Raw genomic sequence first — 22,417 nt, 5'->3', positions numbered from 1 at the left:
GCGAACTCAGGTGGAGGGGCCTGAGGACCCAAACGGGTTAAGGACCGGATGGGTAGATGCTGCAGAGATGGCAGTAGACCTGCCCAAGAGCCACCCATGGGGGATGGCAGACAAAGAGACTGGGACAGGGTGGGGCCAGCAAGAGGCCGGGACCCAGGCTGTTGTAGAGCAGGTAGTAGTAGGAATCCAGACCCTGAAGGAAGAGGGCCCAAGGGACTCTGGCCTGTGTGCATGGCTGGAGGCTGAAGAGCAGGTCCGCCGCGAGGCCAAATCAAATGCCTTGGACCTCACGAAAGAGTATAAGGCCATTGCAGATGAGGAGACCCGCTTGCATAAGCAGCTGGAGAAGTCAGAAAAGAAGCGAGTTGCTCTTGAGGCGCACGTGCGACTGGTCCAGGAGAGGAGACCCTCTTACCCCTAGAGGTGGGGATCTTGAGGAGGAGTGTGTGTAGCAGGGCAGTCACTCCGCTCTGGCCCTGAAAGAGTTAGAAGCCAGCCTTTGCAGAGGGCTGGGGCTGAGAGCCAATAAGAATAGGCTGATTGGGAAGGCAGCCACAGCTGGGCCACGCCCAATTAGGAGACAGCTGGTCCTATAAAAGGGCTGTGAGCCAGGCACTGGGTCAGTCTCTCTCTAGCTCTTGGGAGAGAAGGATCTGGCTGCCTGGGAGCTCAGGGTACAGGGAACAGAGCAGGGCTGGGGAAAGGCAAGAGAATCTGGGGAACTCCAGCTTGGTAAATCCCCTTTCTGCAGGCCTTGCTAAAGACTAAAACAGGTACTGAGGTTGCAAAGGTGCGGCCTGGAATTAGGCAGAAGCAGGACGTCCAAATGGCCCCTTGCCAATGATGAGTAGTTTACAGACTGCAGTCTGCCCCAGTGAGCAGGGGTTGGATGATGACTGGCAGTAGATGCTGAGGCAAGGTGGGTTTAGAGGGTGAGAGTTCCCCTGGGAGGGGAGATCCAGAGTGGGGTACTGCAGGGGCAGAACGCCGAGGTAAAGGGTATTGGGGTCTGAGTGGGACTTGGGGCCTGAGGCAGGTGAGCCACTGGCCAGCAGAGGGTGCTCCAGGCTGAAATCGAGCTAATTCCCAGGATAACCAGCAGGAGACGCCACATGGGTGAGTCTCACTTTGCTACAAAGCCTCATTGAGACAAATCATTTACTAGTAGTATGTGTTTAAAACAGTACTTGGTGTAATAGGCCCCAGTCTAATTCGCTTCTAGGTACTATTGCATTATAAACATTTGCATTATAAACACTTCTAGAAATAACAATGATGTTAATAATTATATATGCATGTAATTACATTATATAAATAATAATTAGAATAATAATTTAAGGCTGGAAATACAACAAAAAGGAACAATCTTGCACTGGATGAGAAGACTGAAGTTCTTTTCAGGCTTTAACTTCACTGGGGCTGGAACACATTATAAAAGCCAGTATATTTTCAGGGGAGTTTTTTGACTTTTTATCCTGCCTTTTATCAAGGGAACATGGATGGATAGTGTCTTTTCCAAGTTGACAATAGACTTTTTCATACATGAAGATACACTGGTGCCAGTACAAAACCTTTTGAGAAAAAAAAAGTTCACACACACAAGGAGCTCATATAAAAATAACTATGCTGATAGGGCATATAAACTTGAATAAATCAGAGTTATGTTGGAAACTCTCTTCCTAACTCAGACTGTTTTGTTATTTTGTTTGCAAGCCCATTAAGGACAGAGTTTAGGACTCATCTTTTAATTTCTTAATTGTGTTGCTTTGTCTCTATGGTCTTTCATTAGTTCATTCTTTCTATCTCGGTACTTATCTAGCCTTCATCGCCATAATATCAGAGTGCCTTGCAATTATTAATGGATTTTATCCTCACAATAATGCAGGGAGGTATTACCTTTATTTTCCAAATAAGAAATTGAAGCACAGAGACACGAAGGCCCATATTTTGACAGGTATTTACGCATTGCAGCACTCAGCCAAACTGATTTAGGAGCCTAATTTTAAATTTCATAAAGGGATTTAGGCAGGATTCCAGTTCGTAAACGTCTAAATCCATTTTGAAAATGAGAGTTAACCTCCTAAAACAGTTAGGCGCTGCAAAGCTGAGCGCCACAACACATAAATACCTATAAAAATCCAGGCCTGAGTGTATTCCTAAACTGCAATAAAACCCCCACAGCTCCAAGTTTCAGTAGACATCTACATGGCTATTTTATAGCCACACAGCTTGAGCTCTGCAAGCCCAATCAGGGGCCATGGTGTGAGTATTTTACTGCAGTGTAGACATACACTAAGTGACTTACCCAAGGTAAAACACCTGGACTGAATCAGGAATTGAACCTAGGTCCTTTTAACATCAAGACTAGTTCCATAGCTTTTAGACCATTCTTCTTCTTACCAAGCTGCAGTGACGCTAAACTTACTTTTTTGTATTTTATCTTGAGAAAACAGACCTGGAATGGCTGAGGGTTCCCAATTTTCTGTGGCCTATTCTAACATAGAAGCATAGAATATCAGGGTTGGAAGGGACCTCAGGTGGTCATCTAGTCCCTCCCTCTACTCAAAGCAGGACCGATCCCCAACTAAATCATCCCAGCCACGGTTTTGTCAAGCCTGACCTTAAAACCTCTAAGGAAGGAGATTCCACCACCTGCCTAGGTAACCCATTCCAGTACTTCACCACCCTCCTAGTGAAAAAGTTTTCCCTAATATCCAACCCAGTAGTTCCCCATTGCAACTTGAGACCATTACTCCTTGTTCTGTCATCTGCTGCCATTGAGAACTGTCTAGATCCATCCTCTCTGGAACCCCCTTTCATGTAGTTGAAAGCAGCTATCAAATACCCCCTCATTCTTCACTTTTGCAGACTAAATAATCCCAGTTCCAGTGGCGCAGCCAGGTTTTTTGTATAAAGGGAGCAAAAAACATAAAAAAGGCACCCCCCCTTGGCTCCTTCTCTGGCCACGCCCTCAGACTGGATTCCCCCCTCCCCCCGCTCAACTTCCCTCCAGCACTGCAGCCTGTCCCTAGCTCCTGTCCCAGTGCTCGACTGCACGGGCCAGCAGGCGCAGCTCCTCCGGCTATGCGGCTGGCAGCGCCAGCCAGCAGGTGCCGCTTCCGCGCCGAGCTGCCGCCCCCCAGCTCCTCCAGCTGTGTGTTTGGTAGCACCGGCTGGCAGGCGCCACTTCCAAGCTGGGCTGCCGCCCCGCAGTTCTTCCGGCTGTGTGGTTTGTAGCGCCGGCCGGCAGGCGCTGCTTCCACACCTGCCGGCCTGAGGGGAAGCGGCTGCTTCCACTGAACCCAGCCAGCTACGCTACTGCCCAGTTCCCGAAACCTCTCCCCATAAATCATGTACTCCAGTCCTCTAATAATTTTTGTTGACCTCCACTTGACTCTTTCCATTTTTCCACATCCTTCTTGTAGCGTGGGGCCCAAAACTGGACACAGTACTCCAGATGAGGCCTCACCAATGTTGAATAGAAGGGAATGATCATGTCCCTCGATCTGCTGAAAATGCTCCTACTTATTATACATCCCAAAATGCCATTAGTCTTCTTGGCAACAAGGGCACACTGTTGACTCATATCCAGCTTCTCGTCCACTGTAACTCCTAGATCCTTATCTGCAGAACTGCTGCCTAGCTGCTCAGTTCCTAGTCTGTAGCAGTGCATGGGATTATTCCGTCCTAAGTGCAGGAGTCTGCACTTGTCCTTGTTGAACCTCATCAGATTTCTTTTGGCTCAATCCTCTAATTTGTCTAGGTCCCTCTATATCCCATCCCTACCCTCCAGCGTATCTACCACTCCTCCCAGTTTTGTGTCATCTGCAAACTTGCTGAGGGCACAGTCCACGCCATCCTCCAGATCATTAATGAAGATATTGAACAAAACTGGCCCTAGGACCAACCCTTGGAGCACTCCGCTTGATACCGGCTGCCAACTAGACAGGAGCCAGGGGTTAAAGTAACTTAAAGGATTTACCAGTACGTCAGAGTCCTGAGCAGGGGCGTGGCCTCAACCGGAAGAGGCAGCTGAGAGCCCTGGAGCTCAGGAGAAAATTAAAGGGCCTGGGGCTCCAGTCACTGAGGAGCTCCGGGCCCTTTAAATCACTGCGGGAGCCTGCCTGCTGGAGCTCCGGCAGCGCTTTAAAGGGTTCAGGGCTCCCCACAGCAGCTAGAACCCCAGAGCCTTTAAATTACCACTGCGGAAGCCAGTCCAGTCCGGCACGGTGTACTGGCTCTCGCCGGTACGCCGTACCGAACCGTACCGTACCGGCTTACTTTCACCTCTGCATGGAGCCACTGATCACATCAAGGATACTGGTATTTTGATACTAACTACTGTCAAGATGAACAACAACTGTGTTTACCCAACTTGAAACATTTTTTGTTTCTTGTTTTACAACAAAAATGAATTCTGGTATCTTCTTTGTTTGTAAGCCAGTGAGCTTCCTGACCCTATTTACGTCTCCCAAACATCCGCTACAAGAGTTTAAAACTGTAAGGAACAATTTGCAGCACTCAGTTTTTTCACAAAGATGTTCGGAAAATTAGATCAGACAAATCCATCAGCCACCCATCTCCCAAGAAAAGAACCCAGTGCTTTCCTTGCAGAGACTCCAGTGCTGTCTAGCACCTATAGTATGGTGCCTACAGTAGTATCTGTCCATTCCCTGTTCTGTTTCTTAAACAGATATACTGAATTTTGGTTTTTTATTCTATGAGTGAGTTTTTTGCTCATGAGAGAAGGGAAGTAAAGAAGCCCTGGGCATGATCCCAGCATAGGGCAGGGAAGTACAGTACCTATTGCATCACACTGCTCAAACCATCCTCACAGCCTTTGCTACTTTAGTCCTGGGCCTCCTGTGAGCGTAGATTAACTGCCAAATAAACTGATACTAAAGAAAATTAGCACAATTATGCAGCAACTGCTGTTGCAAGTTGTTACTCTGTTATTCTGAATTAAACAACTGGACCCCACCCGGTGGGCCCCTAGGGACTATTGCAGTAACAGTGTTGAACAACAAGGACTTCAAGAGAGAATTTAATAATGCACCGAAAGGGTTTTGATTCTCATTAGGAAGGACAATAAGATGCTGTAGATAAATACTGTTTTAATAAAATATTTCTGAAGGCTTTCAGTGCTTTAATAGAAGTCCTTCCCTCAAGCTTTTGCAATGCCATACTCGATTGATGTCCCACTGGAACATCATCTAAATGAGGTCCTATTCCTGCTCCCATTAATATCTAAGGAAGTTTGCTGTCAGCTTCAACGACTGAAGGATCACTCCTATGGTGGTATGCCTAGAATCTACCAAGTGTCCACAATACTAATAGTCATGTACAACCTCGCAAGCTCATGCCTTGATTCAGGAAAGCATTACTATTCAGCCTTTATGACACAGTGAAGTTAATGGGACTCAAGGATGGATTTCAGCTAGTAATTAAGTGCTTTCCTGAATTGGGGCCTCAGTCCTCACCAGCACATTCATTATTTTAGCTCTGTTCTAGACGAACAAATCTGCTCAACATACAGACAGTTGGGGAGGGGGGTTGTTTTGTTTTTTAAAAGAATCCCTTCAAGTAGTGGTTTTAGAGCATTCTGCAAACAGAGACTCCACATCAAGTACTGGAAAAATGCAGGGTTTGACATTTGGCAGGCTCAGGCCCTATTGTCAGTTGCTTTTACACTGTGCTGTATAGAGCTGCTTTTTAAAACTGATGTAGGGAGGGATCCAGTATGGTGCTGAACACCCCCACCACAGTGAGGAACATGGTCTGTTGCTGTTAAGTGACCGGGAATGGAAGGCACTCAGCTCATAGGATGGACTCAGAGCCCCACAGATTAAGGTCATGAATGGTCACCAGATCCATTCACTTATTTTTCAACTGCTTTTACGGTCTGATCCTGCAAAGCACCTTCTCGTCCCACTGACTCAGCTCATCATGGGAGGTGCTCATCACAGCAAGAGCCAACCCTTAGTGCTGGGTATGCCCCATCCTTCCAGGCCCATGTTAGGTAGGCAGTGGTAGTTGAGAGTTATGCTCCTCACTACCGTGTTAGTTTTGTTGATACTGTAATTGCCATTTATTAAATGACCTGGAAATCTGAGATCTGTATCAATCCCTAGAACTCTCCAATTAAAGTACATTTTTCTAGCTTGCCTTAGAATCTTTTGACAACATTAAACTGGATGGAATCCATCAGAAGATGATGAAGTTTAAATGATCTCAATAAAGTCGGTCTACAACCTGCATTCAAACAAACGTGTGAGGAACTGTAAAAAATGCAGATACATTTGTTATGGGTTTTCACCCTCTAGATTTACACATGTTCCATATTAGCCATAAAATTAACTCTATGTACATATTAGTTATTAAATTATTTAACAGCCTGAACATTAGACTCCAGGATGTTGGCATAACTACACCACTCTAAGGCATTAGGATATCTTGCTACTAGAGGGTCACTGAGAAAACTTCTGCAGCCTGTGTCTATTGATATAAAACAGAATATTTCTAAATAGAATGTTTTTGGGTCAAAGCTTTGTTTGGTCATGTGGCAGGCCCCCAAAGACAATCATCAGTGCCCCATTCAGGAGGTTACTTAAACACATGGTTAAGTCTATCCATATGAACACGTTTACATTTCATTTAAATAGGGATGCTTTCCTGAATGGGGACCTTGACGATTATCCTAGGAGGGCTGTCACATGACCAAACAACTCTTTGGCCCCAAAAGCTGAAAAAGTAAAGTTATGACGATGTTCCCCAACTGCAATTATAAAATGATCTAAAACAAATACAGACAACCAGCAAGAGCCATATAAAACTATTACTTATGAGAGAATATTCCCACTCTATTCCAGGGGCTGACATAATAGAATATGGAACAAGTGTTGGAGAGGAAAGCCTGGAAAAGACTGATCTGGCACCCTGATCCCAGTTAGCTGGGAAAAGGGGAAGAAGAGGATTAGGAATGATCACCCAAGTGAGCAACCTGATTGTGTGAACTTTTCCCAGGCCTCTAGGAGTTTACTAGGACTGTGTGCATCCTTGACTCCCTACCATGGCCAATGGTTTAAATGCCACAGCAGCACCATTAAGCTTTATGCACAGCCGTAGAAGAAGCAGCTGAGAGACATGACTGCTCCTAATCACAGCATGTGCACATATTGTTTGTAGATTCAGGTTTCTTGTTTCAGAAACATTAAGATTAAGGCTCCGGCAGGTGGTAAAACAATGTACATATCCTAGAAGAATTTAGGGAATTTAAATTACATCCTGAAATGGTGCAGTCAGTACAGCGATGCCCATGCAGGATGTGAGAGTTTTCACGGAAAAAAATAATAATTAAGTTTTCTACAATCTGGAGGTAATAATTTGTAAAGCTATTTCCCCAGGGTTGGTTGCTGACGCACTTTAAAAACCAGACAGGAAAAAATCCCAATGTCTAAATGCTACTAAAATTTACACTGGTTTAACAAAACACTTCTCTTTTTAAACAACACCAGGAACACATAAGTCACTGGAAGGTTATCTAATCTCCCAAGAATTTTAATTGTTTAAAAATGCTTTATTTCAATAAATTTATTACCAACTCACATCAGTGAAGAAATGACAGTGGGAGAAGGTGACAGATAGATAACCCTCCCCCTCCACATTCCCACATGGATGAAATTAATACAGACAGAATTTCTGTTAAATACATAACAATTTCTCCTAAGCAATATGATCTTTGAACACTGGTTTAACAGTCTGAGGTTTTCCTGGTTTTATCCCACATTTGGCACATTGGCTATTGTACATTAAAGAGATACTCACTGAGAAAGCACTGTGGAATTTTTCTTTAGAATATAGGAAATCTCTTTTAATCAGTTAAAGAACTATATGAAGAGACATAGTAAAATTTGCATAATTTCATAGTTCTCAGTAATGTCAAAGACAAAGTCCTGTTGACTTTCAATCGAGCTAACTATTGAAAATTTTATCCTTGCATTTTCTTTAGGTCCAACAGTTTACCTAACCTAAAGATTAAAAATTCTATTCTCCTGCCATTCTTTGGGTCATCAGTGCCATAATAAACAGACAGTTACGTTCTAGCAATGCGTTCAATACACTTACAAAAAACAGAGGAAAACATAATCTGTGCCCCAAGGAATTTGAAGTCAAAATACACTGAAACAGCTCAGACAGTAAGTGCCCCAGGGAGACAAACACCCAGCCTCTATTGAATTTCAGGCCATGGCTACACTTACAGTTCTGCAGCGCTGGTAGTTACAGCTGTGTTCGTACAGCTGTGTAGGGAAAGCGCTGCAGTGTGGCCACACTGACAGCTACCAGCGCTGCAGTGTGGCCACATTTGCAGCATTTGCAGCGCTGTTGGGAGTGGTGCATTGTGGTCAGCTATCCCACAGAGCACCTCGTCCCATTTTGGCGCTGTGGGTTGTGGGAAGGGGACGGAAGTGTGCGGGTCTTTCCGCTTCCTGTTCCAACGCCCTGTGGTGCTTTGCTACACATTCCGAGCAGTTTGGCGGCATTGTGAGTCTGCAGCGCGATTTCTGTTACAAATGGAGCCCGAGCTGCTGAGGACCTTGCTGATGAATGTTGCCAGCACATCACGCATGGCAGTGGAGCTATTCCTTCAGCTCCAAAGTGACAGTGAGGAGTCAGACGATGATATTGATTCGCCTGACGCTCAAGACAGTAAATTGCTTGTGGCAGTAACAGACGTGCTCGGCACCGTGGAACGGCGCCTTTGGGCTCGGGAAACGAGCACTGAGTGGTGGGATCACATCGTCCTGCAAGCCTGGGATGACGAGCAGTGGCTGCAGAACTTTTGGATGAGAAAAGCCACTTTCATGGGACTGTGTGCTGAGCTCGCCCCTACCCTGCGGCGCAGGGACACGAGATTGAGAGCTGCCCTGCCAGTGGAGAAGCGGGTGGCTATTGCAATCTGGAAGCTGGCAACTCCAGACAGCTACCGATCGGTGGCGAACCAGTTTGGAGTGAGAAAGTCCACCATTGGAATAGTGCTGATGCAAGTTTGCACAGCCATTAATCGCACCCTGCTAAGAAGAACTGTGACTCTGGGGAACGTGCAGGACATTGTGGATGGCTTTGCACAAATGGGTTTCCCTAACTGTGGAGGGGCAATAGATGGGACGCATATTCCTATTCTGGCACCACTCCACCTGGCATCAGAGTACATTAATCGCAAGGGGTATTTCTCCGTGGTTCTCCAAGCGCTTGTGGATCACCGTGGGCGTTTCATTGACATTTATTCAGGATGGCCTGGAAAGGTGCATGATGCACGCATCTTTTGGAACAGTGCCCTGTTCAGGAAGCTGATGGCCGGGACTTTTTTCCCAGACCGCAAGATCACAGTAGGGGACGTCGAAATGCCCACTGTGATCCTTGGAGACCCTGCTTACCCCTTAATGCCATGGCTCATGAAACCGTATACAGGGAAGCTTGACAGGAGCAAGGACCGGTTCAACTACAGGCTGAGCCAGTGCAGAATGACTGTGGAGTGTGCTTTTGGCCGTTTGAAAGCCCACTGGCGTTGTCTTTATGGGAAGCTAGATTTGGGGGAAAGCAGCATCTCCGCTGTTATATCCGCGTGCTGTACCCTCCATAATATTTGTGAAGGGAAGGGTGAAAGATTCAGTGAGGAATGGACCTCCGAGGTTCGACGCCTAGAGGCTGAATTTGCACAGCCAGAGAGCAGGGCTACTAGAGAGGCCCAGCAAAGGGTTTCAAGGATTAGGGATGCCTTAAGGGAGCAATTTGATGCTGAGAGCCAACAGTAATGTTTGGTGCCTTTGCTGTGCTCGTTTTTCCCTTGGGGTACAGTATTTACCACTTTCTGCAATAATAAAAACTATTGTAAAAGCCATGAAATCCTTTATTCAAAATACAGTACATAAAAGGGCATGGGGGTAGGGGGGTGGATTGTACATTCAGAGGTTTGAATATGTCCTGTTTGGATTACTGTTCAATGTCTGCTGCACTTCAGGATTAATATGCTGCAGCGTCATGGGGGTAGAGTGCACAGGGTAAGGATTGTAGTTATCAGGGCTGGTAGGTGATCGCACAGGTGTTGGAGGCAGCTGGGGGTAGTAAGAAACAGGCTGCTGGAGAAGGGTGTTTTGTGCAAATACTGGGGAACAAGAAAGAGAGCTTTGGGAAGGGTGTGGGTTACCACGGTACAGATCTGCCTGCATGGCTACGAGAGACTGAAAAGAGTCAGTTTGGAGCCAGGAGGCTTATCAACTGCTTCAAGGTTTTTCTGGTAGCCAATTCCTTTCTCCTGCTTTCTGTTTGCCTCCACTCATGCATTTTCTCTCTCCATTCCTGCGTCTTCCTACTTTCTCTGGCGTACTGATTCATAACTGCTTTGATCAATTCTTCTTTTGATTTTCGCGGATTTTTCCTCAAGTTCTGCAAGCGACGGGCAGACGGTGATCCGGCTGCATTATTCAAGGTCACTTAAAAAAACATAGGTAGAAACATGTAATACACAGAGGCTACATTGTTTATTATCATACAGTGAAGGAGTTTGTAGACTTTTTGTAGCATCATTCCCACATACCTAACATAGCACAGAGAGGCCATGGAAGCAAAGGCATGGCGAGCAATGGGGTGAGTGTTTCTGCCCTGACTTCACCTGGGAAGGGGAACTGCCTGATGGCTCACTGAGGTTTCTCTGCACTGGGTAGAGGAGGGAGCTGGGGGCCTGCACAGGGGACAGGAGGGAACAGGAAGCTGGCGACCTGCAAGGGGGGGGGACCGCGAAGCTGGCGACCTGCAAGGGGGGGCGGACCGCGAAGCTGGCGACCTGCAAGGGGGTGGGGGACCGGGAAGCTGCCGACCTGCAAGGGGGGGGGGCGGACCGCGAAGCTGCCGACCTGCAAGGGGGGGGGGGACCGGGAAGCTGCCGACCTGCAAGGGGGAGGGGCGGGAAGCTGCCGACCTGCACTGAGCAGTATCCCTAAATTCTCAACAGGGTTTCCTACTGCCAGATATATCACTGCTGCGTATTACCTGGGAAGAGAGGGAGGGTCTTCTACAGCAATGTGGATTCCGCCCTGGTCCTTATGCAGCTTGCCAGTGTGCAGCAATGGTCCCCCCACCCCTCGTGGCACAGTGGCTCGGACGAGTTAGCCTGACCGGGACAAGGACCACGGTGGCTCTCCCTATAAACTTGCGCAAGCACATTGCTCACGCTCTGGCTGCAAGTTTTCAAGAGATTACCGAGGCCGATTACAGAGACGTGATAGAGCAAATCAATGGGCTATTCCACATTTAGGCATGCATGCAGGCAGCCATAACCCCAACCATCCTCTCCCAAAACATAAAATCTGCTTACCCGGAACACGCTCCTCTGCTTCTTCTTCACCAACAACTTCCAGCTGCTGCGACTCGCTAGCCTCCTCCTGGCTTGAGAAGAGCTCCTGGCTGCATGCCTCCTGGGACTCCGGGGTGTCTCCCTCCACCCCAGTAGCCTCACTCTCGGCTTCCTCTACACCCTCCCCCACTTCTCCCTGCTCTGAACTCTCCATCGTGCTCCTCGGATTGGCAGTGGGGTCACACTCAAGTATGGCATCCAGCTCCCTGTAAAAACGGCAGGTCGTGGGGGCAGCTCCTGAGCGGCGATTTCCCTCACGGGCTTTGCAATAGGCACTGCGCAGCTCCTTTATTTTTACCCTGCACTGCAACGCGTCCCGTTCGTGGCCCCTTAGCAGCAAGGACTTTGATATCTGCCCAAAAATATCATAATTTCTCCGGCTGGAGCGCAGCTGTGATTGCACAGCTTCCTCACCCCAAACACTGATGAGGTCCTGCAGCTTGGAAGTGTTCCATGCTGGGGCTCGTTTGGGGCGTGGAGGCATGGTCGCTGATTGATTGATTGATTGCACTCCACACCTGGCTGAGCAAACAGGAAGGGGATTTTTAAAATTCCGCGGGGCATTTAAAGGGCGGGTCAGTTGAGCCCAGGGCAGTGGAGTGTGAAACGATTACCAGAGTGGCTGAAAAGGTATGCTGGGATACCTCCTTATACCCCGGGAGGCCAATAAAAGCGCTGTTGGTGTCCACACCTGATGACTAGCGCTGCATCACCAGCGCTGGAATCGCTACACCCGAGGCAGACCAGGTGTACAGCCAGCGCTGCAACCAGGGAGTTGCAGCGCTGGCCATGCTTTGCAAGTGTGGCCACATCCTGAGTTGCAGCGCTGTAACCCCCTCACCAGCGCTGCAACTCTCCAGTGTAGCCAAGCCCTTAGTGGTAGTTGGGTACCTAGCCTCCTTAGGCACTTTTGAAAATCTCAGACTAAAGACTTAATTCTCATTTACCCTAAGGTCTCTTTACATTGTTCTGGCAGCGTAAAAGGCCTTAAAGTGGGAGTACCTGAGAATCAGACCCTAAACGTACCATGTAACCCAGCATATGGTTCTAGATTAGGCCCTGATCCTGCAATTGGATTCATGGACCCTGCCCTAAGAGTGTAAACTGTCCAAGAGAGAAAACAGTCTAACTAGACAATGGAAGTATTATTTCCCCCTGGGATGCTGCAGTCTATATGATTTTATAAAAAATTGATGAGTGACTATAATGTAACTGGAACACGCTTCATGCAAAGGGTCTCCTGTAAGGTATCATTACAAAGCTTATAATCTACTGAGTGTGGTCATCCTATTTGTATAAATGTGCCACCCTTGTATCTGAAACTAGAAATATGAAATATAACTCTGAGGGCCTATTGTAATTATGCAAAGTGTGGGCCATTAATGGTGGTTTGGAATCTTGATTACTCCCATTAACCAGGACAATTGTCTGCAGATGGGTGTGCTTTACCTGTAAGTCTTCCTGTATAGGTGTGGATGGCAAGTGTGCAATGAAGTCTTGCAGTGACATGTCATCATGTCACCTGAATTGGGTAAAATGGATTTATTTGGGTTTAGACCCCATGGGTATTAAAGACAAGCACTCTTCTGTTAGCTGCTTTCAGGTAAACCTGCAGTTTTGGGGCAAGTAATTCAGACCCTGGGTCTTTGTTGGAGCAGACGGGAGTGTCTGGCTCAGCAAGACAGAGTGCTGGAGTCCTGAGCTGGCAGGGAAAACAGGAGCAGAGGTAGTCCTGGCACATCAGTTGGCAGCTCCCAGGGGGGTTTCTGTGATCCAACCCATCATATCCCCATTTTACAGAAGGGGACCTAAGATAACCAAAGTCACATGGAAAGTCTATGACTGGGCTAAGAACTGAATACAGATCTCTTGAGTTCCAGTCCAGTACATTAACCACAGGGCCATCTGTCCTCTCTCTTTGTGGGATAGGAGTGATCCTCCTCTATGACGGAAGTCATGGGGGTTATAGCCATGTAACTCAGGGTAGATTTTCACCTTATACTGTATCTTTAAATATATATAACAGGCCTGATTCTCTCAATGACCAGGCGTAATAGAATTAATCCCTTGCCTCCTGTATTTGGTCTTAGAGAGAGAGGCATGAGTGCTGTTCAAAAACACATTGCGTTGCATAAAGTGAAGACGAAGAGTTAAAAGCTGACCTTTACTGTAGTGTACTAAAGCAATTCTATTATGTTAAAAAAGTACTAGGTTTTTTACATGATTTATGTTTCACATGATTTAAAAGGGATAAAAAAATTATACTGCATGCAAAGCAAGTAGTACAAGTACACAGGAATTATAAAAAGGCATTTACAGTATTTCGATTAGATGATCAGCTACTTCTCAGAGATGCTAATGTGCAAACAGCTCCTCAGACAATATTAGCTCTGAGAATAACTACTGTAATAAAAAGTTGCTTAATTTAAAGGTCTACACTGTTATAGAAACAGTGCTGCCAGGTCTTTGGTAGCCAAGCAATTTGGCCGCATTTGGAAATAATCTTTCCTGGATTATATAGGGCCTGGATCAAATTTTAACCTTCAAATTTATCAGTTAATAAAAGATATTATAATTTATTATGTTGGACACAAAATGCATCAGTAAAGCTTAGGTTTGTTTTTCTTGCTGAACTCATAATAATCTCTTCATAACGTATGCTTTTGCTGAGGGAAATGTAGCAAAGACAGGAAAGTGCAGCAAATCTGGCTATGCAGTTCTAAGAAATGTATTCCAAAATAGCAACTTACATAAGTAGAGTGTGTGGGTATGTATCCAAAGTAATGCACATAGCCTCTGAGGAAAGAAGCATATTGGCCTGATACAGTACTCTAGCTACTTTCTCCTGACTAATTCATGGATAGAAATGCATAGACTCTATCTAGGAGGTAACCTGCAGCAACAGCAGCCACTGCATGCATTGTTTGGGGACAGGTAGGGAAAAAGTGAAGAACGCCTTTTACTATGCGGCAGTATGTAAATATAGGGAAACCACCTTTTACTGGAACTCCATTATATTAAAATAGAATAATTTGTTTTAGTACATTGCAATGTGAAGACTGCAAACCCAGCAACAGTGCACTTCCACTTATACTAAACTGTGCTGGGAAAAATAATTCACTGTAAGAGGGTTCCATTGAATATACCATTTATTTCAAAATTCAAGAGGTTAACACTTCAGTATTCCAACTGCATTCTTGGAAAGTCAAGTATAAAACCAGGAAGATTCAACTCCACTACAGGACAAAGAGTATGATCTACATGAAGGAAAAAAAACCCTCTCAGGAGCACTCTGGGTAAAAACAGGAGGCTGGTGCACAAATCTCTGAGTATGGTTGGAAGTTGGACCGAATCATGTTATAGAGGTTTACATCAAAGAAATCAGGGCAGGTTTGTAGGGATTCTCTCCCCTTGGAATTGGTATTTGTAAGAAGGAAATGGCATCTCCACTATGAGGTACAGGACTTTATCTCAGAGAGAAAAAAGGAAGCTTTACAAGAAGTAAAACAATGTTTATACATTTTTTTATGACTTAAAATAAAACTTCCATGGCTTACAGATGAAAGTAAAATTAAAAGAAACAGCCACCCATTTTTCACTCTTGAGAGAGACCCGAAGAAGCCATAAACATTTTGGGAAATCAGTTTCTTCAGAGAACACGGGACTGATTCTGATTTCAGCCAGTATAAATCAAGAGAGGAAGTCCACTGAAGTCAGTGGAGTTGCAATGATGTAAAACTGGTGAAATAGGATAATTAGGTCCAAACATATTGCCAAAACATATCTTCATTTGTTTGAAATATATAAAATACATTTTGTAAATAGCCCTCTGAAGACGTTTACTTGATTCATTAATTTTTATTTGATGCTTTAATGTTATTAAGTATGGAAAATAGCAAGTGCGACAATTCAATTTCATAGCATACACTGAGCATTTCACACTGCAATTCCAAAAAATTACCATATTACAATACCAAAACCCCATTAATACTTGTTTGGCAGATCAAAGCTCTCACCTTCACATGTGAGGCCTATAACATAGTCTTAAAAGGAGATACTTTGTTGTTTATTCACTAGTAAATAAGGCACAGAAAGTCTCAGATTACAAAGGTGCAGAAATTGCAATCACTTCTGCCATCATTTACATTTGACATCAAACCCACCCCTAATGTTCTGCAGCTGACATGTTCTCTTTACCCCACAATATGCCTTCTGTCAGGCGTAATACCATGTATGAAAATGGGTCAGAGAATAAGCAGCACATTGCATTGTTGCACAGTTCTGTCTGCTTGTTAGTGATTAATCAGAGAATCTTTTCTTTCTGTTGTCTGCCTTGCTCTAATTCCTTTGGAGTACTCTGAAGCCTTTATTGCAGTTAACCAGGGTGTACAAGTGTATACTGAAGTTTACTTGGCCTTTCTGCTCAGCTCTATTAAGAATTTAGAGGCTGTTGACAAGAATTAAGCATACAAGTGAAATACTAAATGCAGGGTTCACTCAAGTATTTGACAAGCATGTGCTTTCAATATTCCAGCATTCCTATTTACAAAATGATGCTTTATCCTGTGAGAGCACTCATCTTCAGACCACTTTGCAGCCTCCAGCTAAGTAATCCTCAGACAAACCATTTAGAGGGGATAGTACCCGCTCACCTCATTTTAAAGACACAGGAACTAAGGTGGTGAGCGTGTGGCGCTTGACCATGGCCACAGGCATCAGTGCTAGAACCTGGATTAGATCTCAGGCTTAACAAGCCAGTGTTTAGTCCACATCTCTTTCCAGGTATTAACAGCAGGAATTGCACATAGACACAGTACTAACTTTCATCAAAGCATCTCAAAGCATTTATGACTATTCATCCTCTCAGTTAATCAGCCTGGTATTATTATTTTGATTATACAGATGGGGAAAAAATCACAGGACCCCACAAAGCCAGAGTTAGGCACCTGTGATCTCTATAACATGGATGGGGAGAGAGAGGTGCCTAAGAATGGAACACACAAAAGCCAGCTTGTTAGGTGAGGAGCAGCCTATGCTAGCCAATGGGAGATGCCGATGACAGAGGTGTGTCCTATGCTCCACCCCTCTCACAGAGATTGGTGCCTAAATCCAGGCTGCAGTGAAGCAACTCTCTCTGCTTGTGATCCACAGCCAGAACCCCCTTTCGTGGAGTCAGGCAGCTTAGGTGCCTGCCACACTCCACACAAAACAAACAGGAAAAGAAAGACAGAGGTGAAAGTAAGCCGGTACAGTTCGGTACGGCGTACCGGCAAGGGCCGGTATGCTGTGATGGACCACATTGGCTTCCTCAGGCTGGTGCTCTAAAGGGCCCGGGGCTCTCTGCAGCAGCTGGAGCCTCCTGGGGCTCCAGCAGCCAGGCTCGGGCAGCGCTTTAAAGGGCCCAGGGCTCTTGCCACTGCCAGGAGTCCTTTAAAGTGCTGCCCGAGCCCTGCCGCCTACCCTAGGGCTCAGGCAACTGGGCTCGGGCAGTGCTTTAAAGGGCCCAGGGCTCCTGCTGCCTAACCCAGGGCCTTTTAATCCTGATTTAAAGGCTGCGCCTCTTCTGGTTGAGGCCCCGCCTCTTCCGGTTGAGGTCACGCCCCCCGCTCAGGACTTTGGCGCACCGGTAAGTCCTTTAAGTTACTTTCACCGCTGCCATTTAGCCGCGCAATTACAGTACTCACCTGGGATGTGGGAGACCCCTGTTCAATTTTCTATCCTGTCTGAAGGGGAGAAGGGATTCACTCTGGGGTCTCCCACCTCTCAGATGAATGCCCTAAACTCTGAACTATGGGTTATTCTGACATGGGGCTTTCTCGGTCACTCTTGTTGAAGCCATTCCATTCTGTATAAATAATTCAATACGCACTGGGTCAGAGAGAGAAACTGCCACTATAGTTCAGTGCCTAGGACACTCCCTAGAGACGTGGGAGAACCTGTTCACAGTCCTTCTCTTCAATAGAGGGTAGGGCGCTTGAACCCGGGTTTATCTCATCCTGGGCAAGTCCCCGAATCACTGGACTACAGGTATAAGGCAGGCAGCTTCCTCTTCCAAAAATTTGGGCTTTAAGTACCTAAGTATCTTTGTGGATTTGGACCTATTTTAGTAATTTACAGTAACAAAAAATAGGGGGTTCATTACTGGTTGAATAGTTGCCTAGAAACAAGTTAGCCCATAAGGCACAAGAAGTCAAATTTGGTCTTTCATAAAACTCTGAGTATCAAGGCAAAGGAAAATGTTCTACTATAAGTTATACAGGACAATGCAAGGGTTAGTGTAATTATAAAAACTGAGTCAAATAAAATCACCACGTCAACAGTTTTTTCCCATTGATGTTTACTCCCTTTGACTTTAATACACTGAGAGAAGCTTCACACTGAAACGAATCCCTACTTTCTGTAGCCCTACAGACAATGGAAGTTGGTAGGAAAAACCTTTATTTTTATCCCTAAGAGTAATTTTTTTTCAAAAGAACCTAAGTGACTTAGGAGCATGGGTCTAACTGAAAGTCAGTGAGACTTAGCCACTTTTGAAAGTAGGCTCCTTAGTCACATAGGTGCTTTTGAACATAAGCACTTGAATAGTCTTTGACCAAATCTTACCTTCAAGCACATGAATAACCTCCTTTAAGTCAATAGCATGACTTGCTTAAAGTTAAGCACATACTGAAATGTTTTCGCAGATCGAGGCCTTAACTTAAAGAAATCAGATTTTCAAATGAGTACAGTTTTACTGGGTAATGAGTTCTTTTGAAATTCTCACCATAAATGTTTCAATGGGAGATATCGAGTGCTAAGTGTTTTAGAATATCTGGCCCTGGCCATCTAGCTTTGCTTATACTGGCAATACCACTGCTCAGAATTTATAACTACAGTGCATACATTTTAAACTCACTTAAAATCATACAAATAGTCTAAAAAGTTATGAACACTGCTTAGCTCTTATGAGATGAATTGTATTTGTACCATTAGGAATCTATTATTGGTTTTTAAACTCCCACCCTACTACACTCCTAGCACTCCCACTCCTACTACAATAGCAAACGTACACATACAAGGAATTCAAGCGACACAAGTTTTGAATTTGAAAATCCTTAAAATCATTATAGTCATTGGACTTTAAATATAGAAACAGAGCAATAAAAATGTCTAGGAATTATGTTTTTTTCCCCTTTCTTCTTGACTTCTGTATATATTTGTATTTGAAGGCATGTAATTTGCTGAAACTCACAATTAAACAGAACTGAAAATGAGAAGATTTATACTTACTAACTACATTAGCTTGTCCAGTAAAGATGGTATATTGCAGCTCATATGAGACCACACTGAATTCATCATCTGAGGTCCAGTGGACAGTGATTGTGTCATAAGAAGCTGTACAGAGCTCTTCTCTAATGGTTGGAGGGTTAGGAGCTGTGAAAAAACAAGAACTACTGTTAGGGAAAGAAGCTGACTGATTTAGTAGGGTACTTTCCCTTTCACATCTGAGAGTAATGGGCAAATTTTAGATGGGATTTTATGGCCATACTGTACCATAGATTTTTAGGCAGAACTTAGAAGTGTAGGGTTGGAAGGGCCCTCAGGATGCCAACTTCTTGCTAACATCAATGGGAACTTCTTAAAAACAGATGATGTGGCCCTTAGATGGATAGTTTAAAAATCACTTTCCAGGAATTCCTGTCATAAAATTCCCACCATCCCTGGGGGCAGATCTTAAAAATCCTTTCACATCTAAGTAGCTTTAATATGAATAGCCCCAATGAGGTCAGTGGTACTAATGACTCACAGAGAAGGTAGTACAAAAATGACCCAATTGCACCTGAATTAAAAGTAAATGAAAAATGGACTACACATGTTTTTTGCTGGCAGTTCTCAGACTGTCATTTATTTTAACATAACATTTTTCAATTGTATTTCGCTATTAAATATGTTTATATTTTAAAGCTTCTATTTTATGTGTTATGCAAGGATTAAAGAGAGAGACTTTGTTCCAAACAGCATTTTTCATCGATGTAAAAGAGGCAACTGAGAGGAAATGCTCAACTGTGACCATGATTTGTGCTACTCTAAATATTGTAGCACAGAAGCTCGTCAGCGCATTTTTTTCAAAACTGAGGAACCCTTGGGACATATGGGCATTAACAAAAAAGGATGAAAATCAGCTAAAATAAGACCATTCATTCCAGAATGGGAATATAAGCAAAAGAAAGAGAAAACAATTCTCGGAAAGGGATACTGCTGCAATTTAGATAGTGTATATTAACTGACAATATATTGTGAGAGAGTCTATTGCAGTGTTGCTACCCTGAGTTCTCTTTGAAATATTAGAGGTTGACATTCATGGCTTTTAGAAAGACCTGACTTTCTATCAGAATAACTTACTGGAGATTTTTTTTAAACTCTGTTGCATCCTATTCTTCCTCCTCCATATAGTGTCGTTCCTTCAGTTTAGAAAGATCTGATTAAAAGAAAATAAACTGATCTTTGTATCTAGGCTGGGGGATCCAATTTTGTGAGACTGTAATAAACTGAAATGCTTGTGCTTTTGTTTTCTTACATGCCTAGTACAATAGGATCCCAATCCCAGTTGAGGCTTCTAGGCAGTACCATAGCACAAATAATTAATAATACTTTAAGGGAAGATGATAGTTATTATAATGGATGGTTAAATGGTAACTATTATAAAACCTAAGGGAGGAGGCGCCTAAGAGATTGAGGCAGCCAATTCCCATTGAATTTTAACAGGGATTGAGTGCCTAATTCCCTTCATCCCCTTTGAAAACACCAGTGTGAATTTTCTCTTTTTGTGCATGCACAGGGGTTCCAACTGAAGAGTACAGATATTCCTGCTCTAAAATCACAGAATAGGGAGGATTTGAGACAGAGTGGGAGGATTTTATCTGATGCTCCTGCTGTGTACCTAGCCTTCCCTGAAACTAGAATATGGGTGATGTTTCCGGAGCATTACTTATTTCATGAACCAGCTAGACTACAATAGTATACATGGAATTCCTCAAGATATGAGGGGAGTTCCTTGTCTGAAAGAAGCTTTCCACATCTTTCAAATAAATTTAGATGTCTGAATGCAAAATTCATCCTTGGACCTGTAGCCCCTAGGGCTTTTGGTCTATAAAGCAATGAAACAGATACATCTTTATAAGTTGTTTATTCACCAGTAGTAAATGTAAAAGGGGAAATTTTCTTTAATTAGTAATCCAAGTACCAATTTATCTTTTAAAAAATTAACTATTTCAGAACATCATGAGTGAGGAAACACAATAGAATAGAAATTGCTTATAAAGGGCTAGATTCTGCAACATTTCATCATTGAGAATAGAACTTTATTCCAAAAAATAGCTCTATTGTTTTCAGTGAAACTCCTCATCAGCTAAGATACTACTCATAATGAGGAAAGGAAATAAATTCTGGCCCTGAAGGTTTCAAATTATAACACAGAATAGCCAAGCATATAGGACTACTGACGTATACATAATTTCTTTATTTCAATACTCATGTATGAGATACGAGAAATCTAGGTAGACTGTATTTTGAGCTCAGACACTTTGGATTTCCTGTTTGTATTTTGCAATTTGAGCCACACATTATTTATCAGTATGAAAGACTAATCTGGTAAAGACATGGGTAGGTAGGTCATTCTTGACTGGATAGCCAAATAATGAAAATGCTAGATAAACAGACCTATTATGTTGTTCCCCCAAACCTGAGTGTGTGTCATTTCACAGAACTGAAGTCTGATCTATTGTGGGTTGAATTTGAGGAAGGGGGTAACTGAATGCTGGCATCCCAACTGGGACAGAATTAATACTGGGATGCCTTCTCTGGTGGAGTATGGCATGTCCTTGTGAAATCCCATCAAAACTGAATTTTTAAGTGCTCTTTGAACAATGCTGTGTGTTTTAGATTTCCACATTCTCACTCTTAGTGTTGGCTGCTTACAGGCTGTCCAAAATTAGAGTTGCTGCCATGTTTTTTCTGTTTTCAATTAATTAAACTGAAACGAATTATTCTAATTCTGGCACCAAAAAGAGAACAGTCTTGATTTCAGCAATCTGTTTTTCTTTGTGAATGACTAAATATTCTGTGATTGTAGATAACGCAATCTGTTTGGAAGGGCCTAATCTTGCAGATTTACTCAGGCAAAATACCCATTTAACTTAATGGAATCTTTGAGAAAGTAAAAACCATAGGATCAACACATATAGCAGTGAAAAAAGATGCCACACATTATACAACCCTGAACACTGTCAGCGTCTTCAGGTACTTCATGGGTGAAATGTACTGTATGTGTTGATACACAAAGACTTTTCTCATTGCTGATTCCTTAGTGCTGGTTATTAGAATTGCTTCTGGTTACTAATATATGGCTAAACTGCCTTGAACAGCAACAGTAATCTGCCTTGAACACAAGGCAGTGCACAGCAGCACTGGCTCAGGGGTAGAACAGGGAACAAATTATGATTCTGAGCTAGGATACAGTCCCTACTTCCTCATTGCTCCAATGTGAAGGGAATCAGTGCACATCATGTACTGGGCTCAATTTATTTCCCCCTCCATGTCCACTTAACCGTGCTGGCCAGAGCACTGGGCAAGGAAGAGGGGACAGAGGCAAGACCACATCTACTCCTTACTCTTGTCCCTCACTCCCTTCCCTTCCCCCTGTGTTACGGGTAATGCATGCAGGGAGTCTCAAGGGGATGGGACAGTGACAATCCTGGCCATACTATTTTATAAGTGAATTAATCATTTAAAAAAATACCTGTAAGATAATCGAGGCATTCCAGCAATTTTTTCTCCCTGGTAAAATCAAGCGCAAAAGTATCGAAAGTATCATTGAGATTAATTTCAGGGATTAACACCTGGGAGGATGCAGTAGCCATGGAGACCCTATAATGGAAAAACACAAGGATGCAGTAGTTTTCACATTCATCTCCTAATCATCAGAATCATCAACCCCAAATTGTCACATTTTTACAACCATTTTAAAAA

At 44.0% G+C, this 22,417-nt stretch overlaps 1 protein-coding gene across 4 annotated transcripts in view; it reads right to left on the bottom strand.

Annotated features, from left to right (window-relative positions):
- The window catches only part of MID1 (midline 1), a 351,287-nt gene that overhangs the window by 7,814 nt on the left and 321,056 nt on the right, over positions 1–22,417 (bottom strand). For 3 of the 4 annotated variants that reach the window (XM_050963694.1, XM_050963693.1, XM_050963695.1), the window contains 2 exons: positions 22,188–22,315; positions 18,680–18,823 (listed from right to left, as the gene is read on the bottom strand). In XM_050963694.1, coding sequence (XP_050819651.1) covers positions 18,680–18,823; positions 22,188–22,315 — 272 coding nt within the window. Of the gene's footprint in view, positions 1–15,302; positions 15,484–18,679; positions 18,824–22,187; positions 22,316–22,417 lie in introns of those variants that run through there. The other variant, XM_050963696.1, reaches the window with a different exon arrangement.

This window comes from Gopherus flavomarginatus, chromosome 1 (genome assembly GCF_025201925.1).
Source record: "Gopherus flavomarginatus isolate rGopFla2 chromosome 1, rGopFla2.mat.asm, whole genome shotgun sequence".
Classification (NCBI taxonomy): domain Eukaryota; kingdom Metazoa; phylum Chordata; order Testudines; family Testudinidae; genus Gopherus; species Gopherus flavomarginatus.
This window is presented reverse-complemented; position numbering and strand designations above follow the sequence as displayed.